Consider the following 21,163-nt stretch of genomic DNA (forward strand, 5'->3'; position numbering starts at 1 on the left):
ATACTTTGGCTCAGTTTTGCCTTCTCGTGTCAACTTAGGCTGTAAAGCGACTCCTGGACAAAGACCAGCCGTTTCCGACCACACGTTTCTGAAAGTGGACTACAAAAATCACGTTTGGATTTGAGATGATTTAAAGTTGGAAACGTACATGATTTGCTCCTTTTTCTGCCATCGTCAATTTCCGTAAAAGCTCTGATGAGCAGGTCCCTTTAAATGTTGTCGCCACAAGGAATTGTGGGGCAGCAGGAGCTGATCTCCTTTGATAAAAGATGCATCAATGCTATCCTAGGCTAAAGGAGGCTCTATAGGAAGCATCAGTGTTTCCTAGGCTAAAGGAAGCATCAGTGTTTCCTAGGCTAAAGGAAGCATCAGTGTTTCCTAGGCTAAAGGAGGCTCTATAGGAAGCATCAGTGTTTCCTAGGCTAAAGGAGGCTCTAAAGGAAGCATCAGTGTTTCCTAGGCTAAAGGAGGCTCTATAGGAAGCATCAGTGTTTCCTAGGCTAAAGGAGGCTCTAAAGGAAGCATCAGTGTTTCCTAGGCTAAAGGAAGCATCAGTGTTTCCTGGGCTAAAGGAGGCTCTAAAGGAAGCATCAGTGTTTCCTAGGCTAAAGGAAGCATCAGCGTTTCCTAGGCTAAAGGAGGCTCTACAGGAAGCATCAGTGTTTCCTAGGCTAAAGGAGGCTCTAAAGGAAGCATCAGCGTTTCCTAGGCTAAAGGAGGCTCTACAGGAAGCATCAGTGTTTCCTAGGCTAAAGGAGGCTCTAAAGGAAGCATCAGTGTTTCCTAGGCTAAAGGAAGCATCAGTGTTTCCTAGGCTAAAGGAGGCTCTAAAGGAAGCATCAGTGTTTCCTAGGCTAAAGGAAGCATCAGTGTTTCCTAGGCTAAAGGAGGCTCTAAAGGAAGCATCAGTGTTTCCTAGGCTAAAGGAAGCATCAGTGTTTCCTAGGCTAAAGGAGGCTCTAAAGGAAGCATCAGTGTTTCCTAGGCTAAAGGAGGCTCTATAGGAAGCATCAGTGTTTCCTAGGCTAAAGGAGGCTCTAAAGCAGGGGTGTCAAACGTACGGCCCGCGGGCCAGATCCGGCCCGCAAGCGGGTTTGATCCGGCCCGCGAGATGTTTATGTGAAGTATAAAAATGAGCTGCAATTTTTCAATAAACTGCTGTTCTAATTGCGTCCACTGGGTGGTGCACTAGCAATTGTATTAAGGAAACACCCCTGGTTTATTCCGGGGCAGAGCAAGCAAGCAAGGTAAAGCAAGGTAAAGCAAGCGCAGCCAATCAGGATGAGCTACTTTGTGTTTTGCCCGCCCTAATTATTACGGCTTCTACTTTTCGCATTATATGCTTTGTCACCCTCCTTGTCCCAATAAGTCACTGTCAAAAAAGATTAAAGTGGACACAGAGTGCAGAGTTCCAAGAAAAATGGTCATCCTCCTATTTTTTTGACAGAAGTGACTGGAAAGCAGTATGTTTGGTGTTTTCACTGCATGTTGCAGTGCTGAAAGAATACAACCTTCGTCGCCACTACGTGAGTCTTCATGCCGACAAATATGACAACTTCCCAGGACAGCGGAGAAAAGAGAAGGTGGATGAACTGTTGTCAGGTCTGAAGAAACAGCAGTGTGTTTTTACTCACAGCCGAGACGTCAGTGACGCTGCGGTGGAAGCTAGCTACATCATTGCTAACGAAATCACAGTTGCTTCAAAACCATTGAGTGAGGGTGAATACATTAAAACGTGCATGGTGAAGGCAGCGGAGGTCTTGAGCCCTGAAAAGACACAGACTTTTGCAAATATCAGCCTGACAAGAAACACCATTGCAGACAGGATTTCCCGATCTTTCCGTGGATTTGGACAGCCAGTTAAAGAACAAAGTAAACGCCTTTATTGCATTTTCAGTTGCAATCGATGAAAGCACGAACATTACAGATGTTGCGCAACTGGCCATTTTCATCCGCGGAGTAGACGATACATTGATCGTCACCGAAGAGTTGTGGAGATGGTGCCAATGTCAGATACAACGACAGCCGCTGATATTTTCGGCGCCCTGGACCGGGTCAGAGTGGACTCTGGCCAGGTTCCCCAACTTGACAAAGCTGTGGTCCATGTTTGGAAGCACGTATCTTTGTGAGCAGGTTTTCTCTGTAATGAGCATTAATAAAACAAAGCTGTGCTCAAGGCTCACACACAGTCACTTGAATCACATGCTGAAGTTGTCTGTCACTCAGAATGTGACGCCTGATATTGATGGTAAAAGCTAAAAGATGCAGGTATCGGGAGTCAAATAATCAATGTAATCCCACTCAAAGTGCTGCATGAGACACCTTCATATAGTTCTGTGATCTATGACACAGTTCTGTGAATCACTGTGTTTGTGTGTTCTTTGTTGTCAGAATTTTCAAAAAACTTGAAGGGATTTATGATCAATAGTATTGTTGTTTGCACTATTTTGGACACACTGTCCTCAGGCTCCAGCTTTGTGTTTATATGTATTTCTGTTGATGTGTATTGTTTTTAATTTAATTTATTTTATTTTATTTGTATATTTAACCTATTCTTGATTTGTGACTGGTTCTTGCACTTGTTGGATGCAACAGGATTTTATTGTTTTTATCTACATTGCTGCCTGAGGAATGACCCCCTGATGTAGTTCTGTGGTCTGATACTGTTCTGGTTCTGGGAAATACCGAGGCATTGTGTGATCTTTGTCCTCAGAGTTTTGTTAACAGTGTTTTATGATTTATAGTGATGATGTGTTTGTACTATTTTGGACACTATTAAAACAAAGAAAGCAATATGAACATGTTGTTTTTAAGTTATATACCATGATTTTACTGGTCCGGCCCGCTTGGGAATAGATTTTCCTCCATGTGGCCCCTGAGCTCAAATGAGTTTGACACCCCTGCTCTAAAGGAAGCATCAGTGTTTCCTAGGCTAAAGGAAGCATCAGTGTTTCCTAGGCTAAAGGAGGCTCTAAAGGAAGCATGAGTGTTTCCTAGGCTAAAGGAAGCATCAGTGTTTCCTAGGCTAAAGGAGGCTCTAAAGGAAGCATGAGTGTTTCCTAGGCTAAAGGAAGCATCAGTGTTTCCTAGGCTAAAGGAGGCTCTAAAGGAAGCATCAGTGTTTCCTAGGCTAAAGGAGGCTCTATAGGAAGCATCAGTGTTTCCTAGGCTAAAGGAGGCTCTATAGGAAGCATCAGTGTTTCCTAGGCTAAAGGAGGCTCTATAGGAAGCATCAGTGTTTCCTAGGCTAAAGGAGGCTCTACAGGAAGCATCAGTGTTTCCTAGGCTAAAGGAAGCATCAGTGTTTCCTAGGCTAAAGGAGGCTCTATAGGAAGCATCAGTGTTTCCTAGGCTAAAGGAGGCTCTACAGGAAGCATCAGTGTTTCCTAGGCTAAAGGAGGCTCTATAGGAAGCATCAGTGTTTCCTAGGCTAAAGGAGACTCTACAGGAAGCATCAGTGTTTCCTAGGCTAAAGGAGGCTCTATAGGAAGCATCAGTGTTTCCTAGGCTAAAGGAGGCTGTATAGGAAGCATCAGTGTTTCCTAGGCTAAAGGAGGCTCTATAGGAAGCATCAGTGTTTCCTAGGCTAAAGGAGGCTCTATAGGAAGCATCAGTGTTTCCTAGGCTAAAGGAGGCTCTACAGGAAGCATCAGTGTTTCCTAGGCTAAAGGAAGCATCAGTGTTTCCTAGGCTAAAGGAGGCTCTATAGGAAGCATCGGTGTTTCCTAGGCTAAAGGAGGCTCTACAGGAAGCATCAGTGTTTCCTAGGCTAAAGGAGGCTCTATAGGAAGCATCAGTGTTTCCTAGGCTAAAGGAGGCTCTATAGGAAGCATCAGTGTTTCCTAGGCTAAAGGAGGCTGTATAGGAAGCATCAGTGTTTCCTAGGCTAAAGGAGGCTCTATAGGAAGCATCAGTGTTTCCTAGGCTAAAGGAGGCTCTATAGGAAGCATCAGTGTTTCCTAGGCTAAAGGAGGCTCTACAGGAAGCATCAGTGTTTCCTAGGCTAAAGGAAGCATCAGTGTTTCCTAGGCTAAAGGAGGCTCTATAGGAAGCATCGGTGTTTCCTAGGCTAAAGGAGGCTCTATAGGAAGCATCAGTGTTTCCTAGGCTATAGGAGGCTCTATAGGAAGCATCAGTGTTTCCTAGGCTATAGGAGGCTCTACAGGAAGCATCAGTGTTTCCTAGGCTAAAGGAGGCTCTATAGGAAGCATCAGTGTTTCCTAGGCTAAAGGAGGCTCTACAGGAAGCATCAGTGTTTCCTAGGCTAAAGGAAGCATCAGTGTTTCCTAGGCTAAAGGAGGCTCTATAGGAAGCATCAGTGTTTCCTAGGCTAAAGGAGGCTCTATAGGAAGCATCAGTGTTTCCTAGGCTATAGGAGGCTCTATAGGGAGCAACGAGCCTCCTTTGCTTCTTGAGAATTGGGCCAGTGCTTCTCCTGGCCGCTACACCACACCCTCCACACAGAGCTTGTGGACGTTCCTTTGACCCCCCAGGTCAGACCAGCCTCTTCCTCCACTGAACAGTCGCCTGTAAAAACACTGACAAGCAGCCATTTAGGAGATCCACCAGGGATTTCCAGAAATGAAATACCTTTGTAATGTATGAGGAGGGAGCAGAAGACTTGGAGTCTCCGAGGCATTTCTATGTCTTTGGAGTCTTCTCTTCCTCCAGATGATTCCACACTTGAAGCTTCATGGAGTCCCACCTTAAGAGGAGAAGCAGCAAGGCAGCAGAGCGTGGTCCTGGTCGGAGGACGAAGATGTTCTGACTGACGTTTCACTTCACGTCCATATTCTTTGTTGTAGGCATTGTGTGCATCTTCAGCTGACAGGACAGATGCTGCTATGTCTAGAACCATTAAGATGCTTGAAATAGAACCTGGCATCATGAAGCAGAGCTTGAAGTTTCAGGCTCCTCACGAGGGACACAGGATCTCCGGCTTTCCCGGAGGTTCTGCCCTCTCTCGCAGGTCACATGGTGTGAGGAGCATGCATTATTTCATACAACTGGACACCCTGAGGCGAGGTCGTGTAAGACCATCAAAAAGAAAAGTGCTTTGCAGTAGACTCTTGTGCTGCATGTTTAGATAAACCATGGGAGGAGACGTTCTCGTCAGATGTGAGGTCAGCGTTCCTCACATGAGACCATTTGTCTGGACTTCCTCTCCTTCCAGGCTCGCACATGTAGAACGGTTGGATTTTTCTCCTTAATGAACTGAAATGTGTGTTTGGCGCAATAGAAGTCAAAATTCTTTTCCGGTTCATATTTCCGCTCCTGCCAAGAGCATGACACACAACATCCAAAGGTTTGTTCAACTAATGATACATTTTGACAGTAGATCATCTTTAATGTGAAGCACAGACCAGAAGATTCTAACAGACAGTGAAAGGAAACGGCCCCAAAAAGCCCATTAGCAATTGCGAACAACAAAAGGACACTTCAGAATAATTCAATACTGGTTTCAAAATGGCATTTCTAGTGATAATTGACCAACGCAGAACTAACAAGGACGCTAAAATCACAAGGTGCCGTCACTACAATGTACTGCAACGAAACCGTGAGTTGAATTCTAAGTCCATCTGTGAAGGCCATGGAAGTTTTGACACCATTGATCCTAAACTAACCTGATTTAAAACAGACAAGTTATTCAAAACAAATTGGGACATGCATAATATGACAGATGGTCACTTTTCTTCAGCATCATTTGACTAATCAGAAGTCTGCAACCCTTATGACCAAATCTACCTCATGAAATGTACCTACAACTGCAACACCTTTTAAATGAATAGAAGACCGCTTTGATGTGATTTTGTAGTTTGCATTACAAAATGACAGGCATTTTACTAAAAAACACTGCATTTAAATCATAAGTTGCAAACCTGTCACTGAAAAGTATTTGAAATGTAAAAAAGTATTTCACAAGTGTGACAGTGATGCAAACTACATCTGGGCAGCTCCTCCAACACTGAAACATTTCACTGCTTAAACTACATCAAAGCCTTCTGGAAGAAAAGAGTCCAGATCACACAAGTTGTGGCAAAGATTTCTTTATAACAGGGAGATGATATGAATAATGGTGCATGTTGTTCTCCGTCACCATGTGATCCTGTCATCTTCTCTCCACCTTCTGTCACTTTAGCACCAACAGTAAGACGAGCATTAGTATCGTGTCAACAGCTGATGGCCATTATCCCACATCCTACAAACATGATCTGATGTTTACAGATGCTTCTTTAAGATAATTACAGAAAGATATGGGTGGAATGAAAGAAAAAAAGAATGTTGACTTCTAGTGAAAACTCAGAAGCTCCACTTCAAAGAAGAGAGTGGAATTAGGCGGGATGAGGGGTGGGTATCCTGAGCTGCCGTACGCGTATTCCGGGGAGCAGGTCAGCCTGGCCACCTGGCCGATGCTCATCTGGAGAGGAGGGGAGGAGGGGAGGAGAGGAGGAGAGGAGGAGAGTGAGTGAACCACTGGAGCTCATCCACAGCTGAGGCACAGCGACCCATACCTATACCATGACCTTTCCAACGGCTGGAACCCTGGTGTAGGGACGTCAACAGGATTTCAGCTGAAGTCACTTCTACACAGTTTAAAGCCATTTTAGCTTCAAAACACAAGACCTGGAATACATCTTCAAATGTGGAGGAAGTAATTACAGCAGTGTGTGTGTGTGTGTGTGTGTGTGTGTGTGTGTGTGTGTGTTCAAACTGATGATAAATGCTGCACAATAGTCACTTAACATACACATCTACCACATAAACACATATTAAGTCCCATGTTTGTGAGATCAATAAAGGATTACCGTATTTTCCGCACTATAAGGCACCTAAATACCTCAAATTTTCTCAAAAGCTGCCAGTGCGCCTTATATCCCGGCGCGCCTTATATATGGACGATTGTTCTACCCGAGACTGCTATTTGACAGCTGAACAACCAGAAGCTTTTATTTTGACAACTCTAACTTCACAACCGGATCTTCAGAGCGGACGACACTCCACACAACACCTTAATCACTCATGGTTGCACACCAACATTCTAACAAACCAAAATAAACTAGATGAAATAATTACTCCCTAAACTGGGGAACAAAAACACATAAACACAATCAACACAACACCAAGCCCAACAACAACCCACAATAACCTCCAACAACACAAAACATGAATTTGTCGCTGCAAGGCATGATGGGACATCATGCCTTGCAGCGACAAATTCAACCTGAGCTCCTCAGTGCAGCCGATAGAAACTCCCATAATTCATTGCAGCTGTTTGTGGTGTTTTAAATGCAATTATTGGGGGTTCTATTTGGTTTGTGGTGTCGGTAATAATTGTGTTGTGTTGTGTTTTTGTTGCTTAGTTCATGTAGTTTAGTTTATTATTATTATTATTATTACCGGTAGTTGTAAGTTGTCAACCAGCAGTGAAGAAGGTTTTGTGTGTAGTGTCCTCCTGGCATAGGCTGCAGGTAGGACTATCAAAATAAAGTGTGTGCACCTCTCTGGGTGTTAGAATCAGTGGAAAATGTAACCTAATGGCTTTGAGTTATAAAGGTTATGACCACTGGTCTATTCCATGTGTCTTATATATGAATGAAGTTGTAAATTATGTCAATCAATGTAGGTGCGCCTTATAGGGCAGAAAATACGGTATCTGGTTCTAGAAGGGCAGTTCAATAAACCAAGTCTCTCCCAGAATGCAGCTGATTTACTTCAAGATGGGAAACTCCAGTTCCAGAACAGCTGATTTGAATTAGTTCAATCAACTCTTAGTAAGTGAAACGCCCAAGTATGAACGTATTATTCCACTGACTTATCATGCAACGTAACATCGCAGCATAAATAGGTGTAAAATCGGAATTTCATTGAGGTGCAATCCAACAGGGAAAAGGCTGCTTGGAAGCATTAAACATAAAAGCATCATTCAGAATGAAAAGGTACATATGCTAGGATTACACTGCACTCTATTATTTTCAGTATTTAAATTGGCATTGGCTATTAAATAAGAAGAATATTAATTCAGTAGCCACTTGAAGTAGTAATTTAAATCCCTAGCAAAATGTTATATATATCTTACTCAGTACATTAAACACAATATTTAAACATTTTATTGTCGTGGAGTCATTTAAAATATGACAAGTGTACATCAAAAATAAAGAAAATAAAGAAAATGACTGCACATGCACTCACCGCCCCAAAACGTTTCAGTGCAAGGGAGACTTCTTCTCTACATGCTCTCCACACTGCAGTGGTACCAATATTATCAAGAAAACGATCACTTTGCAAAAAAAAAGCAAGCCACAACAAAAAAACATAAATCTGTGCATAAAAGATGCTGTGATGTCTGATGACGGGTCAATTCAGGAAGGGATTTGCACCACGGGGTATTACTTCTGTGCGAAAAAGAAACAATCTCATCTGGGTGGGAAGACTTTCTCGATAACTTATATAATTGTTGCCTAAATGTCAATTGAGTTTGGAAATAACAGAAAGTCCATTACTGGAGCAGTGCAGGTGGGAGGAGGGGGGTAGAACCTCAGGATTTCCTCTCCAGCTTCTGTTCAGCCTCAGGCCCACCTTTGATAAAGATTATTGACCTGGTCCAGCTGCTATGAGCATTCCAACCTGCAGGGGGCAGTGACACCACCACAGCTAATCACAATCCTGGAAAAACCCCACCATGTCACGATTTGTGAGGTAAATATCCACCGACCATCCTTTAGACACAGACCTTATCCAGATTAGACGATACTACGGCTAATTGGAATGCTGCACCTTTCTAAAACACAAAGCGAGAAACTAACTAACTTGTGAAACCCGTTTACATCCTGCAACGAGGCCGCCTGGGCCAGCTGTGGCCTTCTGGCTGAAAGCTGTAAGGGTTCCAGTCCCGGAGAGATAAGGGAGGCCAAGGGAAACACAGAGCCATCAAGTGCATGAGCAAACCCTCACGACTTCCCTGTTCTGCCCATTGCTCCGAGCACCAGCAGATCATTTCCTACCTGTGCCACGCCTTCATCCCAACCACGGATGACTTGGCCTTTTCCCAGTTTGAACCTGAAAGGCTCGTTTCGGTCTCTGGAGGAGTCGAACTGCTTTCCGTTCATCAGGGTACCTGACCAACAGCAGAAAGAGACGCTTCAGTCACAGTCGTGCCGAGAGGTTGACTGCTCGGCTGAGGCAACGGAGAAAGATCTGTTGATCAACACAAGTAGTTAACAACAGCAGACGTACGTGAAACATCGTGTGCTTGCCTAACCCTACCCTAACCCTAACCTCAGGGTTCCTACACGTTGAATTTAACACTTTAAAATACACAGAACAAAACCTGATGCCGTTTGAAAGCATGTTGAGGGCCGGCACTAGTTGCTCCCAGTTACTAGTTACTAGCCGGCACTAGTTGCTCCCAGTTACTAGCCGGCACTAGTTGCTCCCAGTTACTAGCCGGCACTAGTTGTTCCCAGTTACTAGCCGGCACTAGTTGTTCCCAGTTACTAGTTACTAGCCGGCACTAGTTGCTCCCAGTTACTAGTTACTAGCCGGCACTAGTTGCTCCCAGTTACTAGCCGGCACTAGTTGCTCCCAGTTACTAGCCGGCACTAGTTGTTCCCAGTTACTAGCCGGCACTAGTTGTTCCCAGTTACTAGTTACTAGCCGGCACTAGTTGCTCCCAGTTACTAGCCGGCACTAGTTGCTCCCAGTTACTAGTTACTAGCCGGCACTAGTTGTTCCCAGTTACTAGCCGGCACTAGTTGCTCCCAGTTACTAGCCGGCACTAGTTGCTCCCAGTTACTAGTTACTAGCCGGCACTAGTTGCTCCCAGTTACTAGCCGGCACTAGTTGCTCCCAGTTACTAGCCGGCACTAGTTGCTCCCAGTTACTAGTTACTAGCCGGCACTAGTTGTTCCCAGTTACTAGTTACTAGCCGGCACTAGTTGCTCCCAGTTACTAGCCGGCACTAGTTGCTCCCAGTTACTAGCCGGCACTAGTTGTTCCCAGTTACTAGTTACTAGCCGGCACTAGTTGTTCCCAGTTACTAGCCGGCACTAGTTGCTCCCAGTTACTAGCCGGCACTAGTTGCTCCCAGTTACTAGTTACTAGCCGGCACTAGTTGCTCCCAGTTACTAGCCGGCACTAGTTGTTCCTAGGTACAACCGCTGCACCAAGCTCACTTTGCAGCTCAGACATTTCCTCGACACATCGAAACAATATGCAGCAAAAACATTTATCGCAACAAAACTTTAGTGCGGCTCATTTTGTAACAATTCATCTTGTGACTAATTTTCTGATTAATCTACGACTAATTACAATAAATCAATGGTGGCCATTAATTTGTGTTTGTTTTATTTTGAGTCAACTCGGGGGGGGGGGGGGGGCAAAACACAAGAGCTCACCTGTAACATAGTGAATGTAAATTAAATATTAACAAATAAATAAAATGAAGAGAAAAAAAATCTAACAACTAAGGATACAAATATGCTTTTTGTTTGGTGAGATATATCTTGATGATGAACTGTTCATTTGATTTTGTCCATGTTTGAAATAAACAATGTAATTGATCAAAGATTAAACTCTAAATTGTCAGAGTTTAGACCGATGATGTTTCACATCGTATTAATAAACTGTTCAGGTCACGAGCTCTGCTGCATTTTTCTCATATCAGAAATACTGCATGAAGACATTATGACTGTGTAACTGGCCACCTTGGCCTGTCAATCACATTTATGATTTATGCATTTATTCAGTTAAATTATGGGATATTCCTTTTGGGAACTTAGCTTGAGCAGAAGTTGTGCTGTCAGGAAGTATTTAAGTGGCGCACTCCCATGTTGTCTTTTGAGCTTCACTCCTGAACAGCGCGGCAGGTGGAACAGCGCGGCAGGGGGAACAGCACGGCAGGTGGAACAGCGCGGCAGGTGGAACAACCCCTTTTATTTTGGTTCATTCATGAAGCTGGTTGGTTGTTTATTATTTGTTAGCACACATACTCTCCCAATCAAAACCTTTGACGCTGCTGCAGAGTAAATAGCACCCCTTGGTCAGCAGAGTGAGGCCTGTTTATTTGTGGGAACTGTTTAAATATGAGTCGATTATCTCTATAATGTATTATGAAATTAATATTTAATTCTACAGGTTTTAATTATGGTCGGGTTTTGTAATAAAGTAAATGTGTTTAGATTAAAGGACCCATATTATACTAAATGGACATTTCTGGTCTTTAAACATGATAAACGTGCCATTTGTGGTTCATATAATCCCCAAAGTGGGCTGCAGTCTCCGTGAGGGTGGAGGAGCTGAGAACCACCATCATGAGGGTGGTGGAGGAGCTGAGAACCACCATCATGAGGGTGGTGAAGGAGCTGAGAACCACCATCATGAGGGTGGAGGAGCTGAGAACCACCATCATGAGGGTGGTGGAGGAGCTGAGAACCACCATCATGAGGGTGGTGAAGGAGCTGAGAACCACCATCATGAGGGTGGTGGAGGAGCTGAGAACCACCATCATGAGGGTGGTGGAGGAGCTGAGAACCACCATCATGAGGGTGGTGGAGGAGCTGAGAACCACCATCATGAGGGTGGAGGAGGAGCTGAGAACCACCATCATGAGGGTGGAGGAGCTGAGAACCACCATCATGAGGGTGGAGGAGCTGAGAACCACCATCATGAGGGTGGTGGAGGAGCTGAGAACCACCATCATGAGGGTGGTGGAGGAGCTGAGAACCACCATCATGAGGGTGGTGGAGGAGCTGAGAACCACCATCATGAGGGTGGAGGAGGAGCTGAGAACCACCATCATGAGGGTGGAGGAGGAGCTGAGAACCACCATCATGAGGGTGGAGGAGCTGAGAACCACCATCATGAGGGTGGAGGAGCTGAGAACCACCATCATGAGGGTGGAGGAGCTGAGAACCACCATCATGAGGGTGGAGGAGGTGGAGGAGCTGAGAACCACCATCATGAGGGTGGAGGAGGTGGAGGAGCTGAGAACCACCATCATGAGGGTGGTGGAGGAGCTGAGAACCACCATCATGAGGGTGGTGGAGCTGAGAACCACCATCATGAGGGTGGTGGAGGAGCTGAGAACCACCATCATGAGGGTGGTGGAGGAGCTGAGAACCACCATCATGAGGGTGGTGGAGGAGCTGAGAACCACCATCATGAGGGTGGAGGAGGAGCTGAGAACCACCATCATGAGGGTGGAGGAGGTGGAGGAGCTGAGAACCACCATCATGAGGGTGGTGGAGGAGCTGAGAACCACCATCATGAGGGTGGAGGAGGTGGAGGAGCTGAGAACCACCATCATGAGGGTGGAGGAGGTGGAGGAGCTGAGAACCACCATCATGAGGGTGGTGGAGGAGCTGAGAACCACCATCATGAGGGTGGTGGAGGAGCTGAGAACCACCATCATGAGGGTGGAGGAGGTGGAGGAGCTGAGAACCACCATCATGAGGGTGGAGGAGGTGGAGGAGCTGAGAACCACCATCATGAGAGTCCAAGAAATACTAGAATTTCACTAGTTGTGAGTGTTTCTACTGGATCAGACACATTCTTATCCACATGAGCAGAGGAGGGACTGGAACATGGAATATACACAATGTGGTCCTTTAAATGAATTTGTATAATGAACATTGACATATTTTTGTAAACTGGGTGATCCTAAAATGAAATCTTTGTTTTGCTTTTAGTTTCACGGTGCCGATTTAAATAAAAGACAAGTTGCACCGGTGGAATACGTCTGCTTGGTTTGAGAGGCCGGGGGGGGGGGGGGGGGGGGGGGGGGGGTTGTTACGCCAGCCAAGGAGCGACTGGAGCAACTTAAAATTGTGACACACAAACACGACCACAGTCGTAACAATTGTATATTATGTGATCATTTGTGGCCATAAATGATCCTATATTATACATTCAGTAATAGAATAATATACAATAATTTATTGGCATAAATACTCAGGGGACACGTGCTTGATAGATAAGAAGACAAAAACAATCAGGGCAGCAGGTCTCGCACTGCCAAACATTATTTTTCTTTCTTTTTTAACAATTAAAAAGTGATTCTGAAATCTTTGTCTGGAATCAATTAGTGACGTTAGCAACTTCATCAAGAACTGACTGGTTCTATTGTGTGCAGCTCAAATCTCCTACGCAGGCCCGCCCCTCCCTACACGCAGAACACGCGCTGTGCGTAGGGCCCCGCGATCCATGGGGGGCCCCATTTTGCGCAAGTGAATTGAATTTCCCTCGGGATCAATAAAGTATCATCATAATCTGTAAATGCGCAAAGGATGCGCGTGCATTTTGCCGAGAGGCGCGTAGAACACCACCACCAAGTCAGCCTGAGGCAGGAGAGAGAGAGAGAGAAAAAAAAGAGACGAAAGCGCGAAGCGTCACCATCTGACCAATCAGCAGTCAGATGGGCCGGCAGGCAGTTGTTTACAGGTAGAGAGGAGAGAGAGAGAGAGAGAGAGATGGCTTCCAAACGTCAACACAATAATAATAGTAATAATAATTATTATTATTATGTTATTGGAAGGGGGCCCCCAAAATAAAATCCTGCTTAGGGCCCCCACTTGGCCAGGGGCGGCCCTGCTCCTACATCCTCTAAACACATCACAGCTCCTCTCCTCTGCTGTGGCTAGCAGTAGCTTCATGCTAACCTCTGGTGGAAGCTGGACCTGCTATTGGGTTAAAATGTTGAGTGACAGGATCATCAGCCAATCAGAGTGTGATCTGTTATTGACGGACCTCCTCAGGACCAGCAGAGTTTCTAGTGCTGGTCTGGGTGTGGTCATTGAAATGAGCTTGACTGATTGGCTCATGGGCAGGAGGTGATGACTCTGTTATTATCTGCTACTCTGGAGTGATGGAGGCTGATTTAACATGAAGATCATGATACATAGAGGACCTGCTTCAGGACCTTTTAACATGAAGATCATGATACATAGAGGACCTGCTTCAGGACCTTTTAACATGAAGATCATGATACATAGAGGACCTGCTTCAGGACCTTTTAACATGAAGATCATGGTACATAGAGGACCTGCTTCAGGACCTTTTTCAGTTGTGAGTAGAAGAAGACGACACCAGAAATAGACGAGTGAACTCAGACCATCCAAGGCTTTGTCAGCATTTTACACCAGGATGATTTAATCTACAAGTGATGGTGATGGTTTTACTTTCTCTGGAGTAGAATGGTGCTGCTGTACCTACCCCCCCCATCTCTGTTGGAAACACTGGAAATGATGTGATGGTGACGCTGCACAGTCTTGATGTGTTGTGGTTGTTGATCAGCTGTCATGTTGGTGGATTAAGTCCTGGTGCACAGTAGTGGCCTTACGTTGGATTGGGATTGTGTTTTTACTGTAGGACATAATGTGCAGCTGGGGCGGGGCTGGGTGGTGATATGGGGGGGGGGGGGGGGGGGGGGGGGGGTGACTAAAACACCACCACACACTACTGAAAACGATATATGCTGTACTATCTTCAAGAAAATAGCTTTTAATGTTGCGTTGATCACTGACGCATTCTGAATTTCCCACGAGCATTTCATTCTGTCGAATTGTATTTTAAATTGTCGCATTTTATTGTGAATGAGCACTTCCTGTCTGAGTCGTGAGCGCGCCGGAGTCCTCGCGCTCAAGCTAAATGAAGCTAACAAGCTAAACTAAGCTAGCACCACCGCCGGCTCCTGAGCAGCGCCACATGGACGCTGCTGCTCCAGGTCCAGACGAACCGAGCAGCACCGAAGCTCTGAAGTGAAAGCGGGTGAATAAAACAGTAAGACAGAGAAGCCGAGCGGCTCTTACCGACGTAGTGCACGACGACGGTCTGCCCACGCTGCGGAGCCCTCCCTGGACGGAGAGACACCGGTTAAACTGCTGCAGTGTGAACAAGCCGCTCGACTACTGGACGCTGTGGTTGAATGGATCAATACAGAAACACGCTCACCGTCTCCAGGTCTCAACGTCTCCACAGTCACTCCCATTGTTCTCCTTTTGAGCGAACTACAGCCTCTGCCTGTGACTGCGCGTCCTCAGTCCCCCACTTCAGCGTGCTCGTTCACGACCTGTCGGCGTGCGCGCGCGGTTGCGCCCCTCCGTGAAGCCCCGCCCCCCCTGCAGAAACATGTGAAAATAGTCCCAAACGTTTGTGTTGCTCGTTTGTGCTGCCTTCGTTTTGAAGATATTAAATAAATAATATTAGAAAAGACATGCCTGCGTGCGCGCGCCCGTGCGCGCACCGTGCAGTAGTAAGAGATCAACGTGTAAAGTTCACACAGCTCCTCCACCTTTGTCAAAACTGAACAGAAATGGTCTCAATCACTAGGGCTGGCTAGTGCTGAAAGAATTATCGTTTGTGCTGCTTTGCTTTTTAAGATATAACAGTTTATTATACAATGATGACGTCACTCAGCTCCCAAGTCCAAATTGAACAAAAATTGTTAATCGTTCGTGCTGCCTTCGTTTTTAATATACTTAAAGGCTTGCATGCGTGCGCGCGCCCGGACGGAGGGTGCGCGCACTTTGCAGTAACAACGGAGCGAATTGTCAGCTCACAGCTCCTCCACCTTTGTCAAAACTGAACAGAAATGGTGCTAATCGTTTGTGCTGCATTAGTGCGGGTTAGTGCTGAAAGAATTGTCATTTGTGCTGCTTTGGTTTTTAAGATAAGTTTCTCTTCCCATGTAGCTGTATATTGTAGACCCATATATAAGATACAACACTATGGACAAGTTATCTATCAGAACAAAATCGAGATTTATTTTTATGAATTCATTTAAGGCATATAGTACGGTGGTCGACAAGTGCAAACGCGCTAAAAAACTTCAAAAGAGAAACGCACTTAACTTTTCCCGAATCCCAATAATTTGTCCAAGAGGTTTCCACAGGATAGAGCAGTGCTTCTCAAATGGTGGGGCGCGCCCCCCTGGGGGGGCGTGGTGGGGTGTCAGGGGGGGCGCGAGGCGGGCGCGACTTTCAGTATTAATGTCTTTATTCATGCTTGAACAATAAAAAAAGGGCCTCCAGCCACTAGGTGGCAGCAGTGCTCAAACTAATCAACAGGCTGCCTGTTCAACCAGTAGAGTAGAAGAAGTACTACACCAACACCGGTGTACAGAGCTGGAGGAGGAGGAGGAGGAGAGGTGGAGAAGTTTCTGACAGGAGTGAAAAGAAAAAAGGATGAGGCGTCAGAGGAAAAGAAAACAGGTGACAGTAAACATAAAGCTAGTAAGAGCAGGAGATATGACGATGCTACATCGCCCTTGGGTTTACCGTGAACACGTCGGGAACCAGGAAACACCCGTTTGTGTTTTATGCCTAAAAACTCTGGCAGCGGAGCATGAAGCCAAATAAATGAAGACGGCACCTGGAGACCATACACCTTACACCTGGAGACCATACACCATACACCTGGAGACCATACACCATACACCTGGAGACCATACACCATACACCTGGAGACCATACACCTGGAGACCATACACCATACACCTGGAGACCATACACCATACACCTGGAGACCATACACCATACACCTGGAGACCATACACCATACACCTGGAGACCATACACCACACACCTGGAGACCATACACCATACACCTGGAGACCATACACCACACACCTGGAGACCATACACCACACACCTGGAGACCATACACCACACACCTGGAGACCATACACCACACACCTGGAGACCATACACCACACACCTGGAGACCATACACCATACACCTGGAGACCATACACCCGTTATGTCAGTAAGCCACTGGAGTTGTTTCATGGTAAACTCCATGAGTATGGCCAACAAGCCGGTCATTGTGTCAGCGCGGCATCAGTAAACAAAGAAGCCTGTTAGCCTCTTACAAAGTTGCCCACCACATCACAAGGTGCATAAAACCCTCACACCATAGAGATTTATTTTGATAATCAGGCGATTGTATGCAGAATGCTGGTGCCAGCAACTCATACAGTGGTTTATACAGATAAATAAATAAATATTATCAAGTTCTCAATGGTAGTACAATTAGGGGGGGGGGGGGCTGAAAAAAATTCTGTCCTCTAGGGGGGGCGTGACAGAAAATAATTGAGAACCACTGGGATAGAGCGTTTCCTCGGGTTTAGAATGAGGTATTATTTGTGTTGCTACGTGGACTAGCCAGTGAGCCACTAATGTTTTGGTGGATTTTCTAGCCTGCAATGTTTAGCAGAGGAGGGAGCCCTCCCCAAGATGGCGGCGCCATGAAGCGTCTCGTGTTTTATATATATTGGTCGGCGGAGCAGACTACACAGAAAGGGACATACCTTTCCATACAGTTGTGGACAACTTTTCTCATTCCTTCACTCCTTGTTGTCTGTCTCTGGTGTTGAAACTCAGGTCCGGAGTCTGGAGTCGTTCTTGTAGCGCTTTTCTGTTGTGAAGTGCTGTGAAGTTTCTGTTTCGTAGCGCGTTTGCACTTGTCGGCCACCGTAATACAGCACTTCACATGTGTACAAGCACACCAATATCCATATAGCCTGTAGGCTACATACACACATACAAATACATACATATACAGCTTCTGATGATTATACAAGTAAATAATACCTTGTGAAAATATATTCAGAGAAAATAGATAATCTATACACACACACACAGTATATAGAGATAAATATTTCACCGACCCTGTGGTTGGCAGTAGAATATTTACATTCATGAATGCTCATAGTCTATTGATGATGATACACCTGTTCTTCTGAGATGAAGATGAAGATGGAGGATGAACTCATCCAGTATATAATGTTCCCTGCCAACCACAGAGAACTCAGTGAATCCTTCCTCCTCAACGCCACCGCCCTCTTCTTCCTCAAATACTTGTCTTTGGGAAACCTTAAGAATATAAATAGGAGATTTGAGAGTAAAAACTTTTTTTCTCCTTTTAAAAAGGAAATTAAGATCATTATCTACTTTCTTCCTTCCAATTTCTCACAACCTTTCTTCAATAAAACTCCTATTTTGATGCATATATGTTGATAATAAACCAAAGCTGATGAAAATGTGAATAAACCTGTGTTGGGATTTATGGTTGGTTATTAGCATTAAAATTTCTGTAAATAATAGATTACTGACAGTACCGTATTTTCCGCACTATAAGGCACCTAAATACCTCAAATTTTCTCAAAAGCTGCCAGTGCGCCTTATATCCCGGTGCGCCTTATAAATGGACGATTGTTCTACTCGAGACTGCTATTTGACAGCTGAACAACCAGAAGCTTTTATTTTGACAACTCTAACTTCACAACCGGATCTTCAGAGCGGACGACACTCCACACAACACCTTCATCACTCATGGTTGCACACCAACATTCTAACAAACCAAAATAGACTAGATGAAATAATTACTCCCTAAACTGGGGAACAAAAACACAACATAAACACAATCAACACAACACCAAGCCCAACAAAAACCCACAATAACCTCCAACAACACAAAACATGAATTTGTCGCTGCAAGGCATGATGGGACATCATGCCTTGCAGCGACAAATTCCCTGAGCTCCTCAGTACAGCCGATAGCTGCAATGAATTACGGGAGTTTCTGTTTGTGGTGTTTTAAATGCAATTATTGGGGGTTCTATTTGGTTTGTGGTGTCGGTAATAATTGTGTTGTGTTGTGTTTTTGTTGCTTAGTTCATGTAGTTTAGTTTATTACCGGTAGTTGTAAGTTGTCAACCAGCAGTGAAGAAGGTTTTGTGTGTAGTGTCGTCCTGGCATAGGCTGCAGGTAGGACTATCAAAAGAAAGCATGTGCACCTCTCTGGGTGTTAGAATCAGTGGAAAATGTAATCTAATGGCTTTGAGCTATAAAGGTTGCTGACCACTGGTCTATTGCATGCGCCATATATTGCAGTGTGCCTTATATACAAACAAAGCTGTAAATTATGTCAATCAATGAAGGTGTGCCTTATAGTGTGTAAAATACAGTAATAGATAACTTTAAGTAATTTATGAAAAATAAAACTTTTTAAGGGACATAAACTGTCATTTACTCATTTACAACTCTGAGAGTAATCACTTAAAAGTTAATAAATTATCCCCCCAAAAATTTGAAAAATTATTAATTTGAATAAATTGGTTATTTATTAAATAATAATGAAATTGAGGCACCACCAGCTAAACTGGAAATAGCTTATACCAAAATACCTGTCTCGTTTGTAAAAAGGGTATTTAAGTTAGTTAATATTCCTCTTTAAATATAACAATATTAAATAACAGGGAAGGTGTGAGATTCGAGCACAGACTGTTACAAACCAGTGAATTGTCATACATACACAATAATTACCAGGAATCAGTCAATTCAGCTAACAGGTGTTTATTTACAAAAATGTATTAATTCATATATAGCTGTGTAATCATCGCATAAACCAACACAATCAAGTTGCAACCGCCATCTAACACGGAGATCTAATCTACGAAGCAGCAACGCGGTGTACAAAGAAAGTGTGTGCGTGCGTGTATACGTGTATGTAATGACCTCGAGTGTCCACCAGGTGGCGGCGGACCTTGGAGGGCAGTGTGACTGGGTGTGGTAAGCTCCAACGTCCAAAGGGTGATGAGTGAGTTGGGTCCTCATCCAAGATGGCGGCTCTAATGTTGTTTCCAACGAACCAAAATGGCGGCTCAGTTTCCCTCGGGTTACTGAGGCGACCACAGACGCGCTCTGAGGTCACGTGACGAACGGACGGCGTCGTCAGTCCGGTTCGGAGTCGGAGTTCTCGCTGGCTGTCGGAACATCCAGTTAGAACTCTAGTGATCACGCGGAGATGGTTTAGGCACAAGTTTCGGTTCGGATGCTAAATGTGGCTATGTGTGTGTTTATCTAGCTGAGATTAGATACCACGAGCGGACGGTGGGCGTGCGCACGCGAGGTCATGTTAGTGAAGAGAGAGAAAAGAGGAGAGGAGCAACAGCTGTGGCCAGGTGTGAAACTCGCTTCTCCACACAGGGATTGAAGTGAGCTTCAGGAAGATAAACCAGACCTCTGGTGTCTGAGGTGGAAACCGGGGCTGCGGACGGGAGTGCGCGTGCACGTGTGTACACAAACATGCTGCCCAGACAAAAGCTCGCTTAGTGTTCGTGGTTGTTCAGCACAGATCGTGGGGCGGTGCTGTGTGTGTGTGTGTGTGTGTGGCCGCGGTAACGTGTCCGTGTTACCGGACCGCAGCGTTCTGAAGTCCAGAGGCTTTGCGTTTAGCTGCAGAAGTCAGCATCAGGTTGGGAGTCCCGGTGAGCTGCAGGCCGGATGGGAGCGAAGTTGGGTTGCAGTTATATGAAGTGAGACACATCTGCTGCGATGCTGTTGAAGAAGAAAAGAAGAAAAAAAAAAGAAAAGGAAAGAAAAAGTAGCTCCAGGGATTTTCTGCTCGTCCAGCCTGGTCCGCGTGCGTCACCCTGCGTCCCCCATGCGCAGCTCCGCGTCTGGCCTGAGGCCAAACTGGAGAGGCTGTCGTTTGGGGAATCCAAGATGGCCGACAATATGTCCCCTTCATTACGATCGCCGCCATTTTGTTTCACCATTTGAGCCTGACAGCGCCACTGTCGGTGGGAGGCAGTACTACATGATCCGCAATGCAGCCGTGCTCCTCCAGGATGGAAACCCCGCCAGTGGGTATCAAATAATGGCGGCTTACGGGCGCCGACATACTCGTTTTTGGCCGCCGACATACGTTTATGCGGTCGCCGCCATATTTAAAAGGCCAAATGGCGTCAGTGGCTTAACTCACGTCATGGTTTCAGGGATCATGTTCAGTTTGAAGAAGCACAAGAACACTGGAGGAACATGCAGGTGGATATAATGTGAATAAAGCTCAAGACTATTTATAAGTATAAGTATTTATAAGGTCCAGAGCCAAGTGGATTGCAGAGAGAGAGAGAACACCCCCCCCCCCCATCATATTCCATATTCAATTGATACAACCACAGCCTAGAAAAATAAATCACTCATGATGAAAGGGTAAGAAGCTTTAATCAAAATGTTTAATGAAGGTTTTGAGTTTCTTTATCAACCTGTATGCATCTTCTTAAGAAAATGCTGAATAAGTTTTTAATTAGATAAATGATCTGATTCTCATAAATCAGTGGTCGCCAACCTGTCGATCATGACCGACTGGTCGATCGTTGAAACAC

The 21,163-nt window shown here is 45.2% G+C and overlaps 1 protein-coding gene across 1 annotated transcript; it reads right to left on the reverse strand.

Annotated features, from left to right (window-relative positions):
* Positions 1–5,338: 5,338 nt before the first annotated feature.
* LOC308135011 (peptidyl-prolyl cis-trans isomerase FKBP1A-like) lies at positions 5,339–15,056 on the reverse strand. The gene is made up of 4 exons (XM_080502875.1): positions 14,947–15,056; positions 14,805–14,849; positions 9,003–9,115; positions 5,339–6,418 (listed from the first exon to the last, which is right to left on the reverse strand). The coding sequence occupies exons 1-4, from the start codon at positions 14,981–14,983 to the stop codon at positions 6,290–6,292; spliced, it is 324 nt and encodes a 107-aa protein (XP_080359001.1). The 5' UTR covers positions 14,984–15,056; the 3' UTR covers positions 5,339–6,289.
* Between the last annotated feature and the right edge of the window lie 6,107 nt (positions 15,057–21,163).

This window comes from Blennius ocellaris, assembly GCF_963422515.1.
Source record: "Blennius ocellaris genome assembly, chromosome: 10".
Taxonomy (NCBI): Eukaryota; Metazoa; Chordata; class Actinopteri; order Blenniiformes; family Blenniidae; genus Blennius; species Blennius ocellaris.

What these genes read in the sequence shown, in the direction of transcription:
- LOC308135011 (XM_080502875.1), bottom strand. Translation starts at nt 14,983, where the DNA reads ATGGGAGTGACTGTGGAGACGTTGAGACCTGGAGACG. An exon ending in CGTCGTCGTGCACTACGTCG is followed by an intron (nt 9,116 to 14,804) that starts GTAAGAGCCGCT and finishes GCTGTTGGTCAG; the next exon opens with GTACCCTGATGAACGGAAAG. An exon ending in GGGATGAAGGCGTGGCACAG is followed by an intron (nt 6,419 to 9,002) that starts GTAGGAAATGAT and finishes CCTCCTCTCCAG; the next exon opens with ATGAGCATCGGCCAGGTGGC.